The sequence below is a fragment of the Aspergillus affinis genome (assembly GCF_023601865.1).
Source record: "Aspergillus affinis strain CMG 70 chromosome Unknown NODE_34_length_287566_cov_88_205910, whole genome shotgun sequence".
NCBI classification, from domain to species: Eukaryota; Fungi; Ascomycota; class Eurotiomycetes; order Eurotiales; family Aspergillaceae; genus Aspergillus; species Aspergillus affinis.
This window is the reverse complement of record NW_026515815.1, coordinates 87,538-109,889: the sequence shown is the minus strand read 5'-3', so window position 1 is coordinate 109,889 and position 22,352 is coordinate 87,538. Positions and strand designations below refer to the sequence as shown.

General features: G+C 50.8%; 4 protein-coding genes across 4 annotated transcripts; all 4 read right to left on the bottom strand.

Annotated features, from left to right (window-relative positions):
• Positions 1 to 61: 61 nt before the first annotated feature.
• KD926_006478 (SKIP/SNW domain-containing protein) lies at positions 62 to 1,955 on the bottom strand (the record flags this gene model as incomplete). The annotated part of the gene is made up of 3 exons (XM_053099467.1): positions 62 to 220; positions 279 to 1,718; positions 1,809 to 1,955. The coding sequence occupies 3 exons, from the start codon at positions 1,953 to 1,955 to the stop codon at positions 62 to 64; spliced, it is 1,746 nt and encodes a 581-aa protein (XP_052956735.1).
• A 554-nt stretch (positions 1,956 to 2,509) lies between these two features.
• Positions 2,510 to 5,231, bottom strand: KD926_006477 (molecular chaperone; the record flags this gene model as incomplete). The annotated part of the gene is made up of 4 exons (XM_053099466.1): positions 2,510 to 2,653; positions 2,714 to 4,054; positions 4,116 to 4,469; positions 4,704 to 5,231. The coding sequence occupies 4 exons, from the start codon at positions 5,229 to 5,231 to the stop codon at positions 2,510 to 2,512; spliced, it is 2,367 nt and encodes a 788-aa protein (XP_052956734.1).
• Positions 5,232 to 6,076: 845 nt separating this feature from the next.
• Positions 6,077 to 9,152, bottom strand: KD926_006476 (uncharacterized protein; the record flags this gene model as incomplete). Its single annotated transcript, XM_053099464.1, has 3 exons — positions 6,077 to 7,111; positions 7,188 to 8,097; positions 8,188 to 9,152. The coding sequence occupies 3 exons, from the start codon at positions 9,150 to 9,152 to the stop codon at positions 6,077 to 6,079; spliced, it is 2,910 nt and encodes a 969-aa protein (XP_052956733.1).
• Positions 9,153 to 20,800: 11,648 nt separating this feature from the next.
• On the bottom strand, positions 20,801 to 22,186 carry KD926_006475 (60S ribosomal protein uL4; the record flags this gene model as incomplete). Its single annotated transcript, XM_053099463.1, has 4 exons — positions 20,801 to 21,566; positions 21,636 to 21,786; positions 21,851 to 21,945; positions 22,077 to 22,186. The coding sequence occupies 4 exons, from the start codon at positions 22,184 to 22,186 to the stop codon at positions 20,801 to 20,803; spliced, it is 1,122 nt and encodes a 373-aa protein (XP_052956732.1).
• Between the last annotated feature and the right edge of the window lie 166 nt (positions 22,187 to 22,352).

Sequence of the window (22,352 nt, the reverse complement as noted above, 5' to 3'; positions counted from 1 at the left end):
ATCCCAATAGACAAATCCACATAGAGCAAATAGGAATAAAACACAATCATTCGATTAAAATTTAATCGTCGTCCACTCGGGCGCGTTTCGATCCCCGGTCTTCGGCCTCCTGAATGCCGTAGCGCTTCTGGCCAGCACCGGCCGTGACGTCGGCAATCATGCTGTCGATGCCGAACGGGTCGGTGGTGTCTTTTTCGAATTGAACGGGGCCCTGACGTTCCTGTTTGATTTCGTTAGCTATCTGGCCTGCTACCCGTGTAGAGATATGAGGGACTTACCTCGGCATCTGCCGCTCCTCGGAATCCCTCCTTCGCCTTTCCAAGCACCTCGAATCGGCTGGACTTCTGGATCTTGCTCATTTCACCCTCGCCGCCCTCGTCGTCGTCGGCGTCTGCCTGGGCCCGCGGTCGGTAGATGCTGTTGATGGCGTCCTGCGCCGCAAACAGAGGCTTGTCGTAAGGGTTATCCTCGTTGAATCCTGTGTCCATGCCACTCGTCTGGTTAAACAGACGCGAGTCGTACATGGTCTCTGAGGACTGCGTCGGCTTGGCCAATCCCAGCGCCACCTTCTCGGAGATATCTCGGTTCTGCTCCCGCGCCATCGTCTGAATACGACGCTCCGTACCCATACGTGACTGACGCAGCTGCCGCTCGGCATCCTGTCGCCGCTCGCGACGCGCCTGCTCCCGCGCCCGGGCAGCACTCTCGTCCTCGCTAAGCGATTTCGACCGCGAGGAGTACGCCGGACTGCGACTGCCACTGCGGGAGCGGGACCGCGAGCGAGACACGGCCCGCGAGTCCTGTCGACTGCTGCCAGCACGCTCGGCACGCGCCTTCTGGGCCAGCGCCCGCAGATGATCCTCCTTCTGCGCCTTCTCCTTCTCCGCCAGCTTCTGCTGCATCTGCGCACGTAGTCGGACCTCCTCACGGGCGTGTCGGTCCGCCGTGAACAGAGCCTCGGCAAACTGGGCGAACTTGTCGTTGATCGTCACATCCTGGAGCCCGCGACCGTCGGCAGCCAGACGCTTATCCAGCGGCACCGTGTAACCCTTGGGATTCTTCCAGTTCGACACGGGCGGCGGGATCTTCCAGGCCTCCTGGTCCTCGGCGGTGAGCTTCCGGGGCGGCGAATGCATGACCGGGGGCGGCGGCGAAGGCGGACCGCGGGGGATCTTCTTGTGCTTGAACTTAGGCGGCTCCATGGGATCATGCTGTCTGTCGACGATCTTCATGATGCGATCATTCTTCCGATCGGTGTCACCCATCTGGTTGGCAGGCGTGTAGCGCACAAACGTAGGCTCAGCGCGCTGTCCACCCTTGACGTTCTTGGGCTTCTGCGAGGCCACAGCCCCATCCACCAGACTGGCCAGGGCGTTCTTCGTCTTCTCCATCTGCGCCGCCACGTCCTCCTCCGACGGTCGGTCCAGCGAGATCTCGCCCATGTCGACCCGCTGGCGCAGGGGGATCAGATCCTTGAAGGAGGCGTGCACGATACGGTTGTCGCCGTGGCCGCGGCGGGCGATCGCATCGTACTTAACCTTGCCTTCGGCGTCGACTTGCACGGTGAGCGCGTTCGACGTCGACGAGCTGCCCTTACGTCCCATGTCGAGCGGATACTGAGCGACCAGGATCTCGGGGAACGCGCCGCCGTCGCCAAAGTCTTCGGCGGCCCGGGGGCGCCAGCCGGTACGGTTGCCATAGGGGGGAGGGCCGGTTTTCTGTGATCGTACCACATTTGTCAGTTCAGAGCTTCTTTGCATCGAAAACAACCTGTAAAAAGGCCGATGGCTGGGGGGTGAGAAACTCACCCTTAACACAATTTGAGACTCGTCAATCTGCTCGGGGCCCACGACCCGCGGACCACGGGGCTGCGCGTGTTGCGGCAACTCCTCATCCTCGCCGGTGTATTTCGGCTTCGGCAGGGATTTGAAAAGCCCCTCCGAAATGGATGTCATTATGGAGAGTGGGAAATAAGTGGGATGGGAGTGAGGGGAAATAGAATGGGGGAGATGGAAGGAAACTCGAAGGCGGAGATGAAGTCGCCGCTTTTTCTCTGCGCGGGTAGCGCTGCAGTGCGCCGTAGTCTGGCCTATGCACGCAGTATGGCCTCGACAATGCTTTGTAGACGATTCAGATGCCATGGGTTTTTTTATTTTTAATTCCATGTGTTATTTACAGCTGATCTCATAAACTATCTCATTTAATTCTTAGAATCTTTGTCTTGTAGCAAAATTTGCGGAGCTTGCCTTTCACAAAAGATATGACGGATTCCTAAGGCATCTGGATCTTCTACAGTCTTTGTTTGAGGAATATCTTGACTTATCTGTGCAGAATATCCGCGTAAAATTAATAAATCAATTCAAGTCAATCCATAATCAAGAGTGGCGATATGCAAGTCATGCTAAGCTAAGAAACAACAGCAGAAAGGAGTATCTAGTACGGGTCATAATTATACAAACATCAAGTCACCAACCCCAAAGAACAAGGAAAAAGTCCTATATAATATCAATCAAAGCAAATGTGTCCTCATCGGACAGGCAATGCCCTCGGCATCCTTTGCCTCCACGTAATGCTCCTTGCCATGATATGTATACCAGACCTTCAACGTCTTGGGCAAAAGCGGTGCGGGATCATGGAACCCGAGTATTTGGAACTGGGTCGAGTTAGCATAAGTACATCCGGACTGATAGTGCAGGGATTTGTTCTAACTTACCTTGGTCGTGTCCTTGGGAATCACCAGCTGACCGCGATCAACCAACGCAGCCACCGGGATAGTGACGTCGACAGCCTCGTAGCCGCTGAACCGATCCCTACCCTTACGATCCTTCTTCGAAGAAGGATCAAGACCATACTCCGCCTTGGTGACAACCAGACCGTTCTGGTCCGCCTCCTTGGCCTGTCGCCGACGCACCTGCTCGGTCATCAGTTCGATAGCCTGCGCACTCTCGGCCCTCTTCTTGGGAATCGACTTCTTCAGCTGTTTCTGCCGCCGCGCGATCACCCGCCGACGATTCTTGCGGTCTCGCGGACGGATGAACCCGAATTCCCAGGCGCAGTACGACGCGAACGGCACCAGCACCATCATCGCCGCGAGGTCGATGTTGGCCGCCTCGAGCGGGAGAAGCGTGATAGGGACCCGGATGCGCTGACCCAGTCGACCCCACGAGACCGTCAAAGCCACGCCGCGATTTCCTTGCAACCCGACGCCCAGTCCCATCCGGGTCAGCTCGCCGACCTGGCGCGTTCCTTCGATATTCCAGCCAACGGAGAGGTCGACGCCGACGGTGCTCTGTATCTCCAGACGAACGCCTCGCGGCTCGTCAACCGCAGGCACCGCATAGTGGTTCTCGGAGCTCCATTCCGACCGCGCGACTTCGGTCGCCGGTTTCCCGGAGAACAGATTACGCGCGTAGTTGAATGTCAAGCCGGTGGTGAGCGGGTTGGCCGAGACGGCGGCCTGCCACGACTCGGCGGCCTTGTCCTCGGCCGTCTGCTTCTTGCGCACCGTCGTGTACTCCTCGTCTTCCTCCTCGTCCGTGTCATCCACGTCATCGTCCAGAGAGGCGGCGTTCAGCGGCGAGTTCGGCAGACTCATGAAGCCGAACTCGAACCGACTGTCCGGATTGCCAGGGTAGAGCGCCGTGTGCACGTCCATGTCGAAATTCCCGAGCGGCGACAGCAGCACCTTCAGCACCTCGGGCCAAGGAATGATGCCACTCGACCAGTTACAGAAGGTGTGCTTCCCCTCGCCAATCTCCCTGATTACCTGCACGCCCATGACGGGAGGGCATCGGTAAACCGAGTGCAACAACGTGGCACTCAAGTTGACCCGGAACGGCTTCGTGCCGGGCACAAACTGCACAGCCTTGGCCAGTCTCGTTTCGACCGAGGGCACCGGCAACAGCATCGCGGTCGCCGAGGCGCCCGCGTAACTGAGGAACGAGAAGGGTCGCCAGCCAAGAATACCCTTGGCGTCGGCGAAGTCTCCAAAGACGCGAGTGACACTCGCGCCCAGCGTCAAGTCTCGCGCAGCGAGGATCGGCGGCTCAGCAACCTGCGTATCGTCAGCATCCGTGCGAACAGAGTACTCTGTGCCGTGGGCTCGCTCTCCCTACCTCGTGATCCTCCTCCGAGTCGTCCTCCATGGTGAGGGTATACTTGCGGGAAACGGGCTGGAGCTGACCCGCAATGCCCGTGTGGATGGTCATATCCACACTCTCCTCCCAGGGCAGATGGCCGGCTGACTTCGCGGCTCCCTTGTCCTCCGGGGAGAGGTCATTCTCATCATCGTCGTCGTCTTCTTTCTGCTCGTCTCCGAGCAAGACGCGCAGCGACGGAAACGGTGTCTTGAACGAATACTTCAGACTAAAGTTCGACAGACGCGGCTTTTCCAAGACGAAGTAAGCGATCTCCTCTTCCTCATCGAGCGTAATCATCGATGAGGCATCAACGCCTAGAGTCAACGAGCCCTGTCAATCAATTAGCCATTCATCCATACACTTGAGAGCCATCCTTCATCCATCATCCATCCACCACACATCATGAAACACCTCCATCCCAAACCCCCAGAAGTAATAAAAGAAAAGAGAAAGAGAGAGAAAACAAACCCGACTATTAACCAACCCCTCCACAGCCCTCCTCTCCCTCCTCTTCATCGTTTCCAAAAACCACCCCCGAAACTCCCTCCCACTCATCGCTCTCACCCCGACCTCCTGCCCTTGACCCGTCCCATCCTTTTGTTTACTCGCCTCCCCCCTCTTCCCCATCGCGCCATGAACCCCCCACTCGCGCCTCACGCCCTCGGCACCCAAGAGATCATAAACCTCGCGTTTCCGTTCATCCAGCAACGTATCCGACGCGACGCGCAACGCATCGAAGTACCGCGCCGCCTGGGCCTGGAGCCGCGGGGGCTGATGATCCGGGTGGAAGATGAGGGTGCGTTGACGGAAAGCGGACCGGATTTCCGATTCGGAGGGGGCCGGGGTACGTGAGAGGCCGAGGAGGGCGTAGTAATCTGGTTCGGTCGAGGAGGGGTAGGACATTAGGTGGGCGTAGTAGGAGGAATCTTCTTCGGGAGAGAAGGCGTCGGGATTCTCATCGTTGTCGAAGGCGCTGGAGCTGGCGGTGTTCATCTCATTGGGGAGGTTTGGTCGCTCGGCTGGATCGGAGGGGTTGCCGACGGTGATGAAGTCGTCGGCGCTGAAGCTGCTGCTGTTGTCTGATTGCGACATCCCTGCAAGTTTGCCGGTCGGATCTTTGGGAATGGGTTGCCGACCGAAAAGGAGTTGCTCCTTTGAGGTCCTTGAGATCCTTGACGGAGGTGAGGTGGGATTTGCTTTAACTAGTACGGTAGGTACCTAGAATGGAGGAAAAAGAAAGAAATAATAATAGATTCAGGAATTCATCCGGTCGGGAATGCCACAGGCCATATTCCTTTTTCTCTGTCTTTCTGTGTTTCTCTCCAGAGGAATTGATTATGCATCCATGGGATGATGTTTCTTTTGGTTTTGGTTTTTTTTTTTTCGTTTCGTTTTCATTTTCTCGTTCTTTTCCCGTCACGCCGATGACGTCGGCAATGCCGGCTTTAGCGTCCGTAGAGTTATCCGTGATCATCCTGGGGAGTTTATTCAAGTTGATAATGTCTAGCAGTATAGACGGTGTGTCTAGTACGATATATGTGTTTGCTCGAATAATGTCCTTAATACAGAATTCATTGCAATTGAAACGTGCTCAGCACAGTTTGTGTATGACGTACTCAATAAACATGATATACAATCCCTTCTTCCCCTCCATATGATACAGGTCACAATGCGCTCAGCACAAGATCATATCATCACAGGATCACTCCCGGTCAAGAATATAGACAAATAGAATAAACTCATAGAGGCTCACCACCGCACACAAATGAACAAGAAAATCCCCGGGTATACATTACTAGTGTTGACGGCAATGGCCTCGTTTTGGTACACGGCATCAACATCGCTAAAATAAACAGATCACGAAAGAAGAAACAAAATGAGGATAAAACAGGAAATTTGGTAGCTCTCAGCTAGGATCTCTTATCCAGAGTGTTGTCTCAGCTGGGATCTCTGACCCAGAGGATGTTGTCCTCCGAGAAGGGAACGTTCCCAACCCCCAGAGCGACGAACAGCCGTTCGCGCGGCATCTCTTCGTACAGGAGGTCTTCATTGGCCGAGGACTCCTGCTTCTGCACGCTGCTGCGAATCTGACTATCCAGGGAAAGACTCTTCGTAAGGAAGGCAATCTTGCCCTCCAACTCTAGTGTCGGGTAAGGCACCTCGGCCATCGCATTCAGCCGTGCCTCGATCAGGGCCACGAGAGGTACGGTGCTGGCCCAAAACCGGCTCAGCTCGCGCATCACTTCGAGGCCACCGCCAATAAGGCGAATGCACTCGGGAAGGTCCACGATCAACCCGCCGGCGCTGAGCACGTCGACCGCAGACAGAATCACGTACCCCAGAAACGGGTTGAGGAGGGTTCCCTTAGAGACATTGGGGTCCAAAGCCGACCGGGAAGACTCGTAGTCGGCCGCATATCGCATGAGAGCCACCGAGATCCGCAGAATCTCGACCGCGTGGTTTCGGGTTGCGTGGATGTACCGATCCACCAGTCCGTCCGGAAGATTTTGGAATCGGGCGTGCCGATTCAGCTTCATCAAGGTTGCATGGTATAAGAGGTGTATGGAAATGAATGCATCGGCCTTCTTCGCTCGAATGCTGCGTTCCATGTTGACGGCCGTGAAGGTCAAGTGGTCCGGCAGTCTGGCAGCCCACTCGTCCGACCGGCGAACAACATTGGCATGGAACTCCCCGAACAGCCTGCTGTAGGCCTCGGCCGGAATCAAAGACAATCGAAAGACGTGATCGGAAACTTCTCCCCACAACGACAAGATGTCTATCAGGAGTGCCATCGCACTCAATCCCGAGAGCTCGTCTTCGAGGGACAAGGGAAGTTGATTCAAAAAGCTTTGGAAGTACGGAACGGTCGTGTATTGCTGGGCTTCGTAGACCTCTTCGCGGCAAGGTAATCGGAGGTAGGCGGTTTGTGAGGAAATGAGGGTGGTCGAGGGGGTATAGAAACACGAGAGGCGCTGGTTTTAGAGAAATGCGGTCAGTTGATGTCCATATCAAAAGGTTCAAAACACCAAAATATTGAAGAACACTCACGTCCATCAGAAAAGCAACCCAAAATGTTCGACGTCGGCATTCGATCAACGCCTGAGGATGTAAACCGTATTCACATTCTCGACTTTGGTCCACAATAACTCCACCCAACTCGACATTGTACCGTAGTCCGCAGACTGTCCGCACGGCAGCCCCGACGGCATCCCACGACTTCACAAGAGCCCCGATGGCATAATACCAGAGACTCATAATGATGCGACTTTGAGCCAGCTGCAGGGTGAGGCTGTGTCTGCTGTGTTCCACGGCATATCGAGCCGTGCGAGAGTATCTCTTCAATGCTATCACCCTGTCGGGGCGCTCGGAGAAGACCGATCCTAGGGTCATCATCGAGTAAAGAAGCATATGGTCATCCAGGGATTTTGGCTGGCTCGAACGAAGCCACAGCAGGAATCGACTTCGAGGGAACATGTAGTACATCCGATCGTTCACATACGTGAAGTAGGTTTCGACGTAATGAAGCGTGAGCTCGGGATCCATTTCGTACGGATCAATTCTCCAGTCGCAGGCGATCGGATCTTCCGGGTCCAAGTCTTTCAGCCCCGTGAGAATGTCAGAGTAGTCAGGAGTCACTTGAGCATCCACACGTCTGGGCAGGTCCTCGACGCCTGCCGAGATCTGATTCGATCCTGGGCCTCTCAATCTGTAATGTTCGTAGTCCATCCCACTGTCATGGGTGCTATCCACCGCCGAAGGAGTGAGCATCGAGCCGTCAGATATAGGCGACTGAGAGTTGGTCCTCGGGAGCGAAGTCGAGCTTCCCGAGGCCCGGACCATCGAGTATATGGAATGAGAGGAGCCGGAAAAGTGGTGACTTCCGGCGGAGAAACTGTCTCGTCCTTCGTATCGGCCTATCGGTTGGGAGGTCTTCGTCGCTGCACGATGACCTCGAGGTCTAAACAAATTTCAGAGATAAGCACTGTCTATTCCAACCCACCGAGAAGACTCAAAGGGGGCGTTGTTCATCTCCACAAGGAATACTCACGCGCTCTCGAACCGGCACTCTCTGCCGGACTTCTGGCACTGGTCGCATTTCGGAAGATTCGGCTGGCATTTGATTTTCTTCTCGCGACAGGTCAAACAGGCCTGGGCGAGTCGTTTTCGCGGCTTCCCGGCCTTCGTAATGCCCCAGTTCGCGTTCACAGCGACTCCGTCAATGATCTTAGGACAACGAGTCCCGTCGGCGTAGATATAGCACAGCCCCTCTCCGTCGATGTACCTCTCATCGACCACATGCGAACGGACATTTGACGTAGGGCTTTTGTTCTCGGCCGAAACTCTCGCGTCAGGGGAATCGGGGAGTCCGCTGTCTTCAGGATCCCTCTCGAGATGCCGGAATCCATGTGGATGAAACAGTCCCTGCGGGAACGAAGGAACGGGGGAGTTGACCTGGCTGGGCGGATTCACTGAGGCCTCGCGTCCCAGATTATGCGGAGACAAACGAGCGAGAGGAGGCAATGAACCGGGGTGACGTTGATGGAGAGGATCCGAATGGAGTTGATGGTCAGGAATTCCGTTGCGGTTCGGCGTCAGGACGGGGGCAGGATCATGATGTCGATACGATGGCGAGGGTTCTGCGGCCCCATTCGGAGATGCGTAGAATCCAAAACCAACGGGGTGATAGGGTGACGATGGTCGGCTGTCCTGGGCCGTCGGGGTCAACAGCTGGCTAACTGACGGCAGTTGCTCATTTGCGGGCTGATGGCTGGGGGCCGGCGAACGGCCGGATAGGGGTCCTCCAAGGTCGGTTCTCTCTCCCTGGGTCCGCTGGTGCAGGAAAGGATCCGATCCGAACTGCAAAGGCGCTGAAGCACGAGGTGGTGGAAGTTGGTATGGATGGGTTGTTCCAGGAACTGGCAAGTTAGCCGGACGATCAGGCTCTCGCTCCGAAGAAGGACCGTCGGTCACAGGTAACATACGCCCGAAGGGTCCCACATAGTAGGTCGACATTGTTGGCGCCGTATGATGGACAAAAAGAAGGTGTGGTGTTTGTTCGTTCGTCTTTTTCAGCGTCCTATAACCAGCGACATAACAAGAGGGTAAGGTGCGGGGAGGGTTCCGATGAGTCCACCAGGAAGGAGAATGGAGTCCAGAATCCCAACGGTGACAAATATCGAATACAATCTGACAAAAAGCAAAACGCAATTTCTTGCTTAGCAACTGAAACCTTTTTCGAAGATGAAAACGAATGAACTTGGAATGCACCACACACCTCCTTTTTAAGTATGCCGTTGCCCGAGACTTTGAACAACGGAGGGCTGAGTCAAGCAGACGCACCAATGTTGAGAAATAAAAGAAAGATGGAAAAAAAATATATATGAAATCGAAATAGGAAAGGAAGGAACAAACGGCAGACAGGGGATCTTCGAGGGAATCGAAATTAGGGTTTGGGGATATCACTATACCCAAACCTTGGGTGGCACCGCTCGCACTTCAAAGACGGAACGAACAACCGAGTCGGAGCGGCAGGTAAAAGTACACCCAAAGGAAGGAAGGAAGCTAAGCCTGCAGGACGGAGACAATGAAAAGGGTAATTTTTTCTTCCACAAAACGATCAAGTCCGCGGCGTGCGGGCTCACTGGACTATTCCCGTATACTCACGGATCGAGGAACAACGGGAAGGCAACGGAAGCGACTAATAGACCACAATCATGGTGCAAACGGCCCTGAAACACAGTCTTGCCGGAACGAGCACTCCATGCCAGGATTGCTGCAGGATCCCAGTTGATCGTCCCGAGCATCCAACAATGATCCAGCGGGGACGGTACTGAAAGTGTCAAGGCAGACCAAGGTCAAGTAGGGTTATGCCTTAAGCCGGATACCGTAAGCCAAGGGGGTGAGTGGTGGGTGAGAGTGGAAATGACTGTGTCCTGGAACAAACGGGAGAGATGAGATAGCGTCGTTCTCACTGCAGATGGTGACAGAACCCCAGAAAGGCCGTGGATTGAACGTGACCAGGTAAGAGAAAAGCAGGCAAGGCCGTTTGTCGAAGACAGATGAGACTCCGGGTTCCGGGTAGGACAATGGGCGAATGAAAGACAGTAACAGAGTGGGTTGCGTTGCTTTTCTTTGCCCTCTGTCCTAGTGTTTCTTTTTCTTTTTTTCCACTTGTGAAATTCTTCTGGTCCTATTACTTTTTTTTCTCGCTGGACCTTTTCTTTTAATTTTTTTCGGCCCTTAATTTAGAAAGAAAGGACAAGGGGGTAAAATCAAGAGACAGATCTCCCTATTACGGACACCTTCGCGAGAGAGACCGGACGAACGAGATGAACTCTCAGGTACCGCCAATACGTACCCAGTGGCTATGTGGTTGGAGGGAATACTGGCACTAGCAGCCAGAAAGAATGGACCCTGGGATTGATAGCGGACCCGCGACAGAACCCAGATGGAACGAGGCCGCGAAAGACAGTCGGTGATTTGCTACTAGAGGCGTTGGTGTATTTGCCAGCCAAGTGTCCTTGACGCTGAGTAGTATCTGGCAATCTGCACTTTCTTTTTTCGTCCGGGGGGCCCCTGTAGGTAGGCTAGTGAGATGGGGGGGGATAACCCGGAGAGAGAGAGAGGATAGGACAGGGTAGGGTAGGATGCGATGAAAGAGTGAGAATAAAAAAAGAAAGGGACTAGGCTGGGAAGGTGGTGTGTTGGTAGCCTAAGTAGATAGATGTAGGAGTCGGAGTCGGAGTAAGTAGGTAGGTAGATAGGTAAGGTTTAATGATAGTAATGAACGAGGTACAGAAAGGAGAAGGAACCCGAAACCAACCAAGAAGAAGAGAACAAGAAGAAAAGGACAACAAGAACAGGGGCGAGGAAAGAAGGGAGGAAAAAGGAAGGAAGAAAGAAGACGAAAGAGGGGGAAACAATGCGGTGATTGATTCCCTTACGATACGAACAGTCGACAGGAAGCAACTTGCCCAAAAATAAAATAAACAAATGGAATAAAAAATACTGGGATGATCATATAAAATCAACAAAATATTTTATTTAATTCGAGAAAAAAAAAAAAAAAAAAAGGAAAGGAAAAACAAATCTAAAACCCTGGGTCGGACAACGGGGAACAACAGCTTCACCAGAAAATAAAAGAAGACTAATGGCCAGGCTGTACTCCGTAGGGTTTCTCCTCTGGTTCTGTCAATCCACCTCGATCCGTCCTAGTATTAACGGTCCCCCGGGTAGTGGGTTGCGTTCATGGCTTGGAACCGGGACCATCTTCTGGTCTCGACATGTGCTCCAGTGCTCTAGTGAGTAGTGGCTATAGTCGAGAGCAGTCCCGAAAATACCACGCTGCACAGATTGAGGCGATTTGAGAGATGACACGACACGAATGACAGGAACGCCACGAGGTCAGTGCTCGGTCATACAGACGTCGAAAGGCTGCCCGAGGTCGAGAGTTCGAAGGGATGGGGAAATAACAGAGTAACGAAGAGAGCAAATAACAATACAGAGCAAAAAAAAGAAAAAAAAGTGAAATTGAAGGCAGCGGGAATCCCTCAGGTCCCAATCCGGAATCGTCACCTCCTTCATCATGCAATGCATGGAATGGAGTCGTTACCTTTCTTTTGTGGATGCCTTTTTTTTTTCAGGTCAATTTCGTCCCTATCAATTAATCTATAATTCCGCATAATATAACGATGCTCCATACTTAATGATTACAATTGAAAAATATCCCAAAGCATCACCAGAATTAATTAAGTTAACTTTCCAACGTGTGCCCCGCTGCGATATCCTATTTGGTTGCTCGGAAAGATCCAGTCCATTTCCATAACGCAACCAAGATGATTACCTTCTCCGTAGCTAAGGTAAACCAACCCGAAGGAGCATAATCGACGAATAATTTAAGACACGGCATCTGAGGAGCTATCCTGGGAATTTTTGATTTTTTTAAAAATAAAAAATTAAAATTGCTACGGAGTAAATGTTTCGAGGAACAGGATATCCCTCGGGACGGCAGTTGAAAATAACCTTGTTTCAATGCATGAAGGTCTGTGACTTGAGCCAAGCCCGTCTCCGTGTCTTCCTCGTCCCTTTCATCTATTCTAGTCTGGACTCCGTGTTGTCTAGGGTGTGTTTGATCACCCTAGGGTATTCGGGACTTTTTTTCTGTGTTTTGCTTTGTTTCTTTTTTTATCACCCGGCAAAGAAAATAACACCTATCGTAGTTTCGGCCCCAGTAGTACGGAGTACGAAGTCGTAGGATAAGTTAATGAACGATGAGTGATACTACTAGTACCTCCATTTCAACCGACTGCCACACCCGAGGTGAACCATAAGATTATTTTTTTTTTAAGCAGAAAAAAAAAGGTACATCATAACCCATCGAGCAACAACCTAATCCAGGGATTCCTTCGGCCGACGCAAAATCATTCACGAACCGGGACCCAAAATCCCTGGGGCGTTCAGCGTACGGAGTAAGGATTATCAACGGAGGCCGGAGGGGCAGAGAAAGGACCACAATCCACAATTCACAAATCCCATGTCCATCAATTGCCTACTGAGTCTACTCCATGATTCCATCTGCCTCATTTATGAAGTTCCTCTCAAGGCAACAAACTAATAGGAGTCGTCCACGGGAGGGCGATGAGCGATGCGAGCCCCTCCCCGTTGGTCTTCACCCAGGAACCGATTTCCTACTCCGTGTGGACAAGGACCGCCCGCCCGCCCTTGTCCGACCTCCGTGCCCGGTACCTTACCCATTCTTGTTCATTGATTCTGGGATGGTTTACGTAGCTGGCTCCGTAGACTATCGCCTGCTTAACATTTGGGTTGACTGATAGAGATGACTCCTGAATGGAGGACGCAGAACGGAGGACGCAAAACGGAGAAAGGGGGTTCCTAACAAGTACCTAACAACGGTACGGTAGTTACCTACGGAGTACGGATCGGTAGAAACAACGACAGCTTCACGGTTCCTTAATTCTCGAGAATGAGACTCCATCGAGGATCGCAGACTTGTTATTCGCGGGGTTCTTCGTACTAGGAAAGTGGATATACGCAAACGGGTTAATTTGGCTATCTCTGCTCAGGTCCAGCCTACCAGCCTACCGTGCTGCGAGTGCGAGACTGCGAGGTCAGAATGTAAAAATTAAAAAATAGAGGAAAATAAAAAGAGGGTCCCATTTCAGCTGCGAGCGCGAAACGATCGATTTCGGGTTTAGTTCCGTGATGCTCCCTCTGTACGGAGTAGTCTGTAGGCTGTACGGACGAGTCCTCACTCCTCCGTTTTACCTTTGAAGTATCTGGCTGAGACTCTGAGATCTAGGTCCGTCCCTTTTTTTTCCTTCTCTCTCTCTTTTTTTTTCCGCCTTCCAATTGCCTATTTTTGCTTAACGGGCGCGCCCCCGATCCGCGCCCGGTTGTCGTCACTCGTACCTCGGATTTGTCTCAGGTTTTTCCAACCATGGCGATCCGATCTGCAAGCAAGCCAGCCGTCAAGTCATGGTCATTCACGCTCGGGAATTCCGCATCACGGTAATATATTAATGAATCAAGATGTTTCAATTTTATCTGGTAGGTAATCTACGGCGTAGTTACTATAGATCTGGCCTCTCCTTTATTTTATTTCCTTTTTTTTTCCTTTCTACGGATACTCCGTAGGTATTTGCCATCCGTACTAATATATTATACCTTCTAGTGATGGCTGACTACCGACTAGCACCCAGTAAGTAGCCGTGGGCTTAGAATTAGATGAATCTAACTTATGGGAAAAGGCATCATATGATGTTCTCATCCTGCGAAACCAATTGGATTTGGAGTCAAGCAGGACTTGTTAAATTAAATGATCAGAATAGGCATGAATCATTTACGAAGGTACGTACCAGTTACCAGTAACCAATTCTCCTAAACAGGGATGAACAGAAAGATCCGTAATCAAGGAAAGATCTACTATGTACGGAGTACGGATATGCAGTGATAGAAAAGAAAGACGATGAACGCAGTATACAATCATAATGCAATCGATCAACGACACGGAGAGAAAACCGAAAAATAATTTAAAAAAAAGCCCCATGGATCTATCCATCTCCATCTGCCGAATCCAACCAAACCCAAGTCCCAAATTGAAAGTTGGCCAAGTTCTCCCGACCCTCATTGGCGCGATTAACTGAAGATCTGATTTATTTTCCCGAACAAATACCGAGGTAAGGAAGAAGTCAAAAAAGAAAAAAAAAAAAAAGAAAGAGGGGCGGGCGAATTGCCAATGATGAAAGACCTAACTCTTGTCAAGATGGGAAAAAAGAAAAAAGAGAAAAAAAGAAAAAGCAATCGAAATTCACGGCTTTGGCCTGTCTACCAGTTATCCGATTTTACGATCCCCCCCAAAAATGATAAGTAAATCCACTGCGGAATCTGTACCGCATCTTGAGGGCGTAGAAAAAAATTAAAAATTCTCCGTGACCCGGTGGCCCATACTCCGTAGTACTCCATAATGATAGGGGAATTATAATTCCAGTTCCCACTCTACAGTTTACAGTGCACCCAAGGAGTAGTAACTCTGTAGGGTTAGGGTACCGAGCTCCGTACCGTAGTTCCCTGGATCCTGATGGATATCAATTCTCTACTGGACCATGGCGTGTGGTCCGATCGATAACATAACATAACAGCTCTAAAAGCTAGAGTTTAGTCTCCAGTGTGGCGGCTGGAGAGATCCGGCCGAACCTAAGCATGTACTCCGTGCTGCAACCTTGTCAGAGAAATAAGAGAAATTAAAAACTTGAAATAGAGTAATAATACAAATCACACCAGTTTAGCTAGCCTAGGATGCCATTCTCTTTACACACTCCTCCGTTCAACTGCCTTCCAGGTACTGCCAGTCTGCCTAGGCCCTAAGACCTAGGTACTGCGCTGGCTCTCGACAGGGTAAATTAACACTACACAGTAGCTAACTGAGCTAGCCAAGGTACAGGATGTCGCTCATACGCCGCATTCCATAGTAAACCGACCGACGACCGACAGTAGACTAGATCCCTACCCTACCCTATCCTACCCTGTCCCTACCCCAATGACCTACAAAGTACAGAGAAGATCGCCCAGCTGCGCCGCAGCCGGCCCCTCCTCTCGGGCAAAAGGTAGTACTTTTACTTTCAACCTGGGGGTGAAGGAGGTACTGCCCTTCACGACTTTACTACTTACAGTAAGAGGACCATAATGATGTTGCAGTCACGGTGGCGATACCTACGCCGGAGTACTTGCTAGTTAACCTTGTCCACCGGTCAGGCAGTGATGTACACATGTGGGATGAATTCGACGGAGAACGGAGGACAACAGACTACCGGTGCCTGGTCGGTTCGTTCCGCTGCTCGGGAGTAGGAGGTTTACACTTTACACAGTAACTAATAACTATTAAATAATAAATCTTAAATAATGAGCCATAACGGCAAATCCAGGCAGTAACTTTCTATTCTTCTTACTTTATCCTTTTTGATTGAATTCTGATTCACGTTGAAAACTCTTCTTATCCTCTGTCTGTATGCATGTAAAATCCCGATATCAGACATCTAGGCTAAAAGACGAGAAAGCAAAAAAAGCAACGAACAAAAAAATAGCCGAAAATCTGCCACCCGTCTGGTTCTATTCCGATAGGATGAAATTAGCGCCGGACCGTCTGAGACATGGCCCATGTTGCCCATGTTGGTTTGTTGGACATAATAACATGGAGTATGCACAGTACACAGTATAGGAGAGCTTTCTTTGTTATGATTGTACGGACCATGCAGACTGTAGAGTACAATAGGATAATATTTGATTAGATTCCCCGTTCAAATATCTACTCACACCTCATGAAGCAATAATCCCAATGGCAAACAACAGAGGAAGGCAAAAAAAAAAGTCAGATCCCTGCAAGCGCTCGGTAAGTGCAATTTGACTAAATGAATTAATCTCGCAGATGTCAGAATAATTAACAACCACCACCAACTCCAAATCAAAAAATGTCCGACCCGAGCTGTGCCCTCTCTCGGACGGATCTCCCTTAATATCGAAATCCCGGACCAGCTCAGTTTTCTCGGACTAGACTGGGATTCCCGGACGATATCTAAGGTACCGATGTCGATCACCAAGACACCGGATGGCAAATGGCAAATGTTAACTGCACCGTGACATCTGACAGGGCGAGACATGCTCATTTTTGAGGCCGGAGATAGCCACGATATCCATAATCTACACCTAAAGCAGAGGCCGAATGAGGGGGAAAAAACGGTCGGAAAATAAATCCAAATCCCGATGCCGATGTTTCTAATTCTATGATAGCTGATACGGAACTCTAGTAGTAGGATTTGCATCCTCTCGTAGTTAGAGGATATCGATACGAATCGCAAGCTCGGATAGTGAGTACACATGCTCAGCTCAGTATCGTGTCCTCCGTACAGATTCAAACCGAAGTATCAGCCAGTGAGTGGAGACTATGCAATGCACAGCAGTGGGCATTGTCATTCCAATCACATCGGCGCCTCGTTATGGGGGGACGGTGGCCGACCCGGACGAGACTGGCGCAGCTGGAACGAACTCGTCGACATCGGGAAATCCTACGGCCAATTCCGGCGCCCGTCATTGGGCTTGACCAGCAATGGATGGACCTTACCTGCAGAGAAGAGGGGAATGTAACGGAGTATAGGGAGAAAGAACCCACCGTCCGAGAGGCAAATAATGACCGTGCATTTCTTCATCCTCGGCTATCCGCGCCGGACGTGCTGCGGTTCCGCCAGGGGAAAAAAAAAAAAAAAAAAATTGACAGATCAGAATGAGAATCAGATCATCGCCATCATAACATCATAGCTCCTAGTCAGAACATCATGCGACCGAGAGGACCAGGTAGATTAAACGTTAAGCCGGGCGGACCGGACTAGAGCAGAAACCTAACCAGATAGAGAGGCTCCCCAGCAAATAGTTCCAAATCGCGGGCGGATCGGGAGTCGGCGACGGACGAGTGACGAGGAGCGGCGCGAGACAGGAGGAAAGTATGCAGAGCAAAATGGGACTAAGAGCGGACATCTAGGGGGTTTAGGAAAAGTTAATCGAGGAACGCCGTGCCTCCGTATAGTTCGTTCCAGGGCGGCCTGCCGTTGGAGCTAAAGATCCTAACCGAGTTCCATTTGAGTTTGTTCGGAGCCGGGTATTGATTGTATTACGGTATAGAATATTATATTTTCATTATTGAATCTCTATGAATATTCAGAATCCACAGATAGACGGAGGTAATATGACTTTGTGGGGGCTGGTCTGTGTTCAGCTGTCGGCACGCAAGCCGAAACTCCAGGAAGGCAAGACACATGGGATTTCTCTTTCATATGATCACGGCCGATGAACAAGATGCAGCTGAATCCAATACCGTACGTATGTACAGGCAGGCACAAGAATTAACAGAGAATTATCCAACCGGCGGAAAGAAGTGGACCCCAAGCCACGTTCGCGCCGCCGATCTCGTCCGGTCCATACGTACACCAGAGTCACGGCCTTGGCTGTTGGTCGGTCGCTGAGGATTTGCCGTTGCCGTTGCGTCCCAATGCCGATTCACAGCAGAAGTATGAGGTATTATGCTGGAGGTATACCTCTGCTGGTGCATGCATGGCAGAACGGGCCTCTCTCTCCGTCAGTCCTGCTGAGTCCTGTGCATGTACAGTCAATCAACCACGACATTCCAGCATGAGAAGATTCTTATTATTAACGCGCAGCATACTACACACAGTAGCCCTCCAGACTACTCGGCGCTAACAGCCAATCCCCAATCTTACGCAATGATTATATTAAACTAAGACACCAATTTATCCGGAGCCAACGGAGGGTTGACGGCCAACGACTACAAAAGCACGACACTAACCCGTCTACGCAAATGGAGGGGAAACCTGGTGTTGCTGTTATTTCCTGTCAAGCGAATAAATAGTAATACTAACTAATCAACTACTCCGGAGTACTAACGACCTGACGGTCTCCGGGGACACCGTACAGTCAGCCCTCTTTCTTCCCCTGGACTAAGGCAATATAATCCAGCGACACTATATCCAATTCGCATCGTGCCAAGTGGTCCGTTAACCCTCCGTCGTCTGTGCGAGTGGTCCTGGCCTCTCTGCCCCCGGTCCAACAGGTCTTAGGGGGGTATCTTCGATATGGACGGCGTAGATTAATTGGCTTCGGCCCATCACTCCGACTTTAGCTGGTGAATCGGGGCGAGCCGCCTTGCCACCTGTAGATGAACCTGGTCCGGCCCCTTAGATGGACTGGGGAGGGAAAAAAATGAAAAGGTAGATCGGGAAGGTCGGAAATTTTTTTTGGGGTTATTTTCTTGTTTGACTCCTTTCTTTCGGTGAACAGGACTGCATCTGAGTTAGTAACGCCGTCGTGATTGACGGGTAGACGGAAGAGCTGGCCTGTGGTTCCGACATACAGCGTGCAAGGTAGTATTCCTGGTCGGTGTTGGTTTGGTATATCCAGGTGCTCCGATACTCCTTCCACTAAGATGCTGTATACTGTCCTTACCGGCGATGGATTAGGACCTAGGAGAGCATGGATGCCTTGTCTGCAGATGGGGTACCTCGGGCAATTGCATCTATCATATGTCACTGCAAACCATGTATGAATTATATGCAACAATATTATTTTGAGAAAGAAAACAACACGAAGCCTTTTCAAGATAGAGCTGTCAGCTAACAGCTAACAGCTAGCCTACTGCTCCTAGGTAAATTAAAATAGTTAATAGTGGACAGTATTATTATAGTATATTCTCGGCTACCCTACCCTCGACTCCGTAGACAGAATAATAATACCACCCGGCACCGTAAATGCCGAGGACTAATTTGTCATGTTCCTTGTTCCCTAGGCTATACGGGTAGGAATATATCCCTGCTGGCAAACTGATTTTGAGATTTGAAGCGCGAGTCAGTTGTTAGTAGCGTCTTGGTCTTGGTCTTCGTCTTCGTCTTATGGGTGTATATTTCGTTAACCAATCTTGGTCACCAGTAGCATTTAATAGGGATGCAACAGTGATTTGACCTGGCTTTGAGCCATGGTAAGTCGTAGTATACATATCATCCAGCTTAGATGACCAGTTGCTGCTATATCTACGGGGGATCTGCATCTCTAAGAAAAAGGTCTCCAAATAAGATATTCACGTAGTATAGTAGATCAAGAGCACGGTTCACGTGTTCATCTCATCGTTCTATAATCAAAACTGATCTGCGTACTCCTATCACCTTGACGCTGCAAATTCCCAAAGTAGAGAGCATACAAATCTAGTATGTGCCTACCTTGATCGTCTGCTTCAGAAAACGAGCAATTGCGACGAATTAGATTCAACCAGGGTAGTTAAGAACAGATTGATATCGCAAGAATATATACCCAACTATCTACTAACACCCCCAAAATTACTTCACACAATATCCAAAAGATATATCTCATGGCATAAAAAGAACACCACAACCAACAATCCCGATCCATGAGCACAATTAATCAAGAGCAAGACCCCCAAGCCAAAGACAAACCTAACTACCTAACTAGGTATCTCCCCTCACCACCGCTTTATATCCTCATAGATAGCTATCATACTGTACTCATCGATGTCAACGATAATTCATAGTATATGTTGATGTTAGACCATTCAGCAGAGCTAGATCTCATCTCATCTCCTCTAATCTCGTCGATTGATCGAATAGATTGAATAGTAACGATAAGCGTGATCTATTCTGGTACATGGGATAGCTCTGGGGATGGAGCGCTCTCTCTCTCTCACTCTCACTCTTACTCTAAGTTTCACTTTCGCAGCGAGACCAGACAAGACCAGTCTCCCACTCTCAAAGCGAGCAAAGCGATGCAAAGTAAATGAAAGTCCAATATCCCTAAAGAACTGCATATATTTGAAAAATCAATATCAAGAATCTACGGCGAATTAATTAGTCATTGTATAGTTAATAGTCGATGGTTTATAGTATATAGCCCAGAATATACAAGCGATATCGATACTATATAGTCGGCCAACTCTTACTTCAACTACCAGGCACAAGAAAGGGATGAAGAGATTGATCAAAACAATGTATACAATCAACAAGGTTGGCCATGTTTGTGGAATTCTCGTAGTCTATCTAGGGTTGCTAATAACAATGTAAGTAGTAACTAGACTGGATGAGGGTGAATGGGTCATGAGAATCTCGATTTGGATAACTCATATGTAAGGAATGGGATGGATAATTGGATCGAATAAAGAGGGGAGATGAGATCATGTGGATGTTCAATATTGCTATGTAGATTATCGAAGGGGATTGATGGTCTTAAGAATGCAGACGAATGGACACGGTTGAAATGTACGGCGAGGTGTTGGAAGGGTCGTCAGTAGATGAGATCAGGTGAATGTGTTACATTGAACTGGGCCAGAGGGCTTGATGAATCAAACGGTAGAGGGCAAGAAGTAAATCCATGCCGAAAGAAAAACGAGAGATTACGGAGAATCTACAACAAAAGAATAGAAGACTACAACCAAACCATATTACAGAATGTCGTTAATTAATAACATGCGGGGTATTGCGCAAATCCTTCATTCATTTGCTTGTTTTAGCTACCTTTTGAAAAATGAAAACTCATATCAAACACAGATCCTCATCACGTCAAGCGTCAGCCCTAACTTACTCCTCGCGGAGAACGTTAAGGAAACCCTTGGAGGCGTGCTCGGGCTTGCCAGTGGACTCAACGGACTTCTGGCCGAGCTTCTCCTTCGAGAAAGCAGCAGCGTAGGGGTTGAGACGGAGCATGACCTGCTTGTTGCGGAGAGGGTTCTTCTTCTGGACGTGGGCACGCTTGGTGCGGGCCTCACCCTTGGGAGCACGCAGAACGGACTGGATTTCAGAAGAGTTGATCAGGCGGGTCAGATCAGCGTTGGAGACAACGTTCTGGGGCAGGAGGTAGTCCTTCTTGAGGGCGGCAGGGGTGGAGGTGGTGCCGTAGACCTGGTCCAGGGACTGGAAGGCGGAGGAGGTCCAGACGATGAAGCGACCAAGGTGACCGCCGGGGGCGAGCTGGAGGAGGTTCAGGTTGAAGACGGAAGAGGTCTCAACACCGGGGATGTTGCGGAAAGCACGGACGAGCTCCTTGCCGTCAACCTCGGGGTTGTAGACAACGAGAGGACCGCGGCGCTGGCGGTGGCGGCGGTTACGGAGCTTACCCTTACCGGCGCGGACCTTCTTGGACTTCTGGACCTTGACGAGCTCGGAGCCAGCACCAAGAGCCTGCAGGAGGGAGATAGCGGCCTTGGTCTTGGCGATGGCAGCACCCTCGAAGGTCTTGGAGTCAACAACCAGAGGAACCTCGGGGATGTTGGCAACGCGGTGACCGCGAGCGAAGAGAAGGGCAGGGACGGAGGAAGCAGCCAGAGCGGAGGCGGTAGCGAAACGTCTGTTTCATGGGTTAGTCCTGGGGTCCCAATTTCTCCAACTCAAATCTCATCGCGGAGTTTCATCATACCTCTGTCCAACGTTGACCTTCTGGTGCCACTTGCGCCAGACCTTGGTAGGAGCGAACATACGACCGGAACGGCACTGGTTACCGAAAGCAGCCTGACCAGCACGGTGAGTACCACCACCAGAGACACGGGGGATACGAGCGACAGCGCGACCTGAGGATACAATTAGAGCCCAATTCCTTGCTTGGCGGAGAGAAAATTCTTCATATCCACATACCGGTACCCCAGGACTCAGCGGAGGTCTGTTCACCAGCCTTCTCGCTCACGGCATAAGGCTGTCTCTTGTTCTTCGCCATACCGGTGTGAACCTGCCTATAAGGATAGAAAAAAACCCGGTCAGTCATTCTGTCGCCCATTTCTGCCATCAATTGTGTCCCTTCTGTCCCTTCCGACAAATCCCCTTCACCCTCCAAAAATCCAAGAAAACTCATCGAAACACATACTGGACGATATCAGGACGGATGGGCGAGGTGAAAACAGCAGGCAGGGGGTAGGTGGCCCCGCTGGCCTTGCCATCAGCCGTGGCGATAGTGACGGTAGGACGAGACGCCATTGTTGTCGACGGTGAGGTGGTCGTTGTCGTCGTTCGAGGTTGAAGATCGAGTATGTCTCTCGACGGGCTGTGGAAATTTTCGCTTAGTCGCCCGCGAGGTGGTGGGCCCGGTTTGCGGGAACCCTAAGCCCTCGTTCCCTGTTTGGGTAGGCTTCGCTGGCAGGGT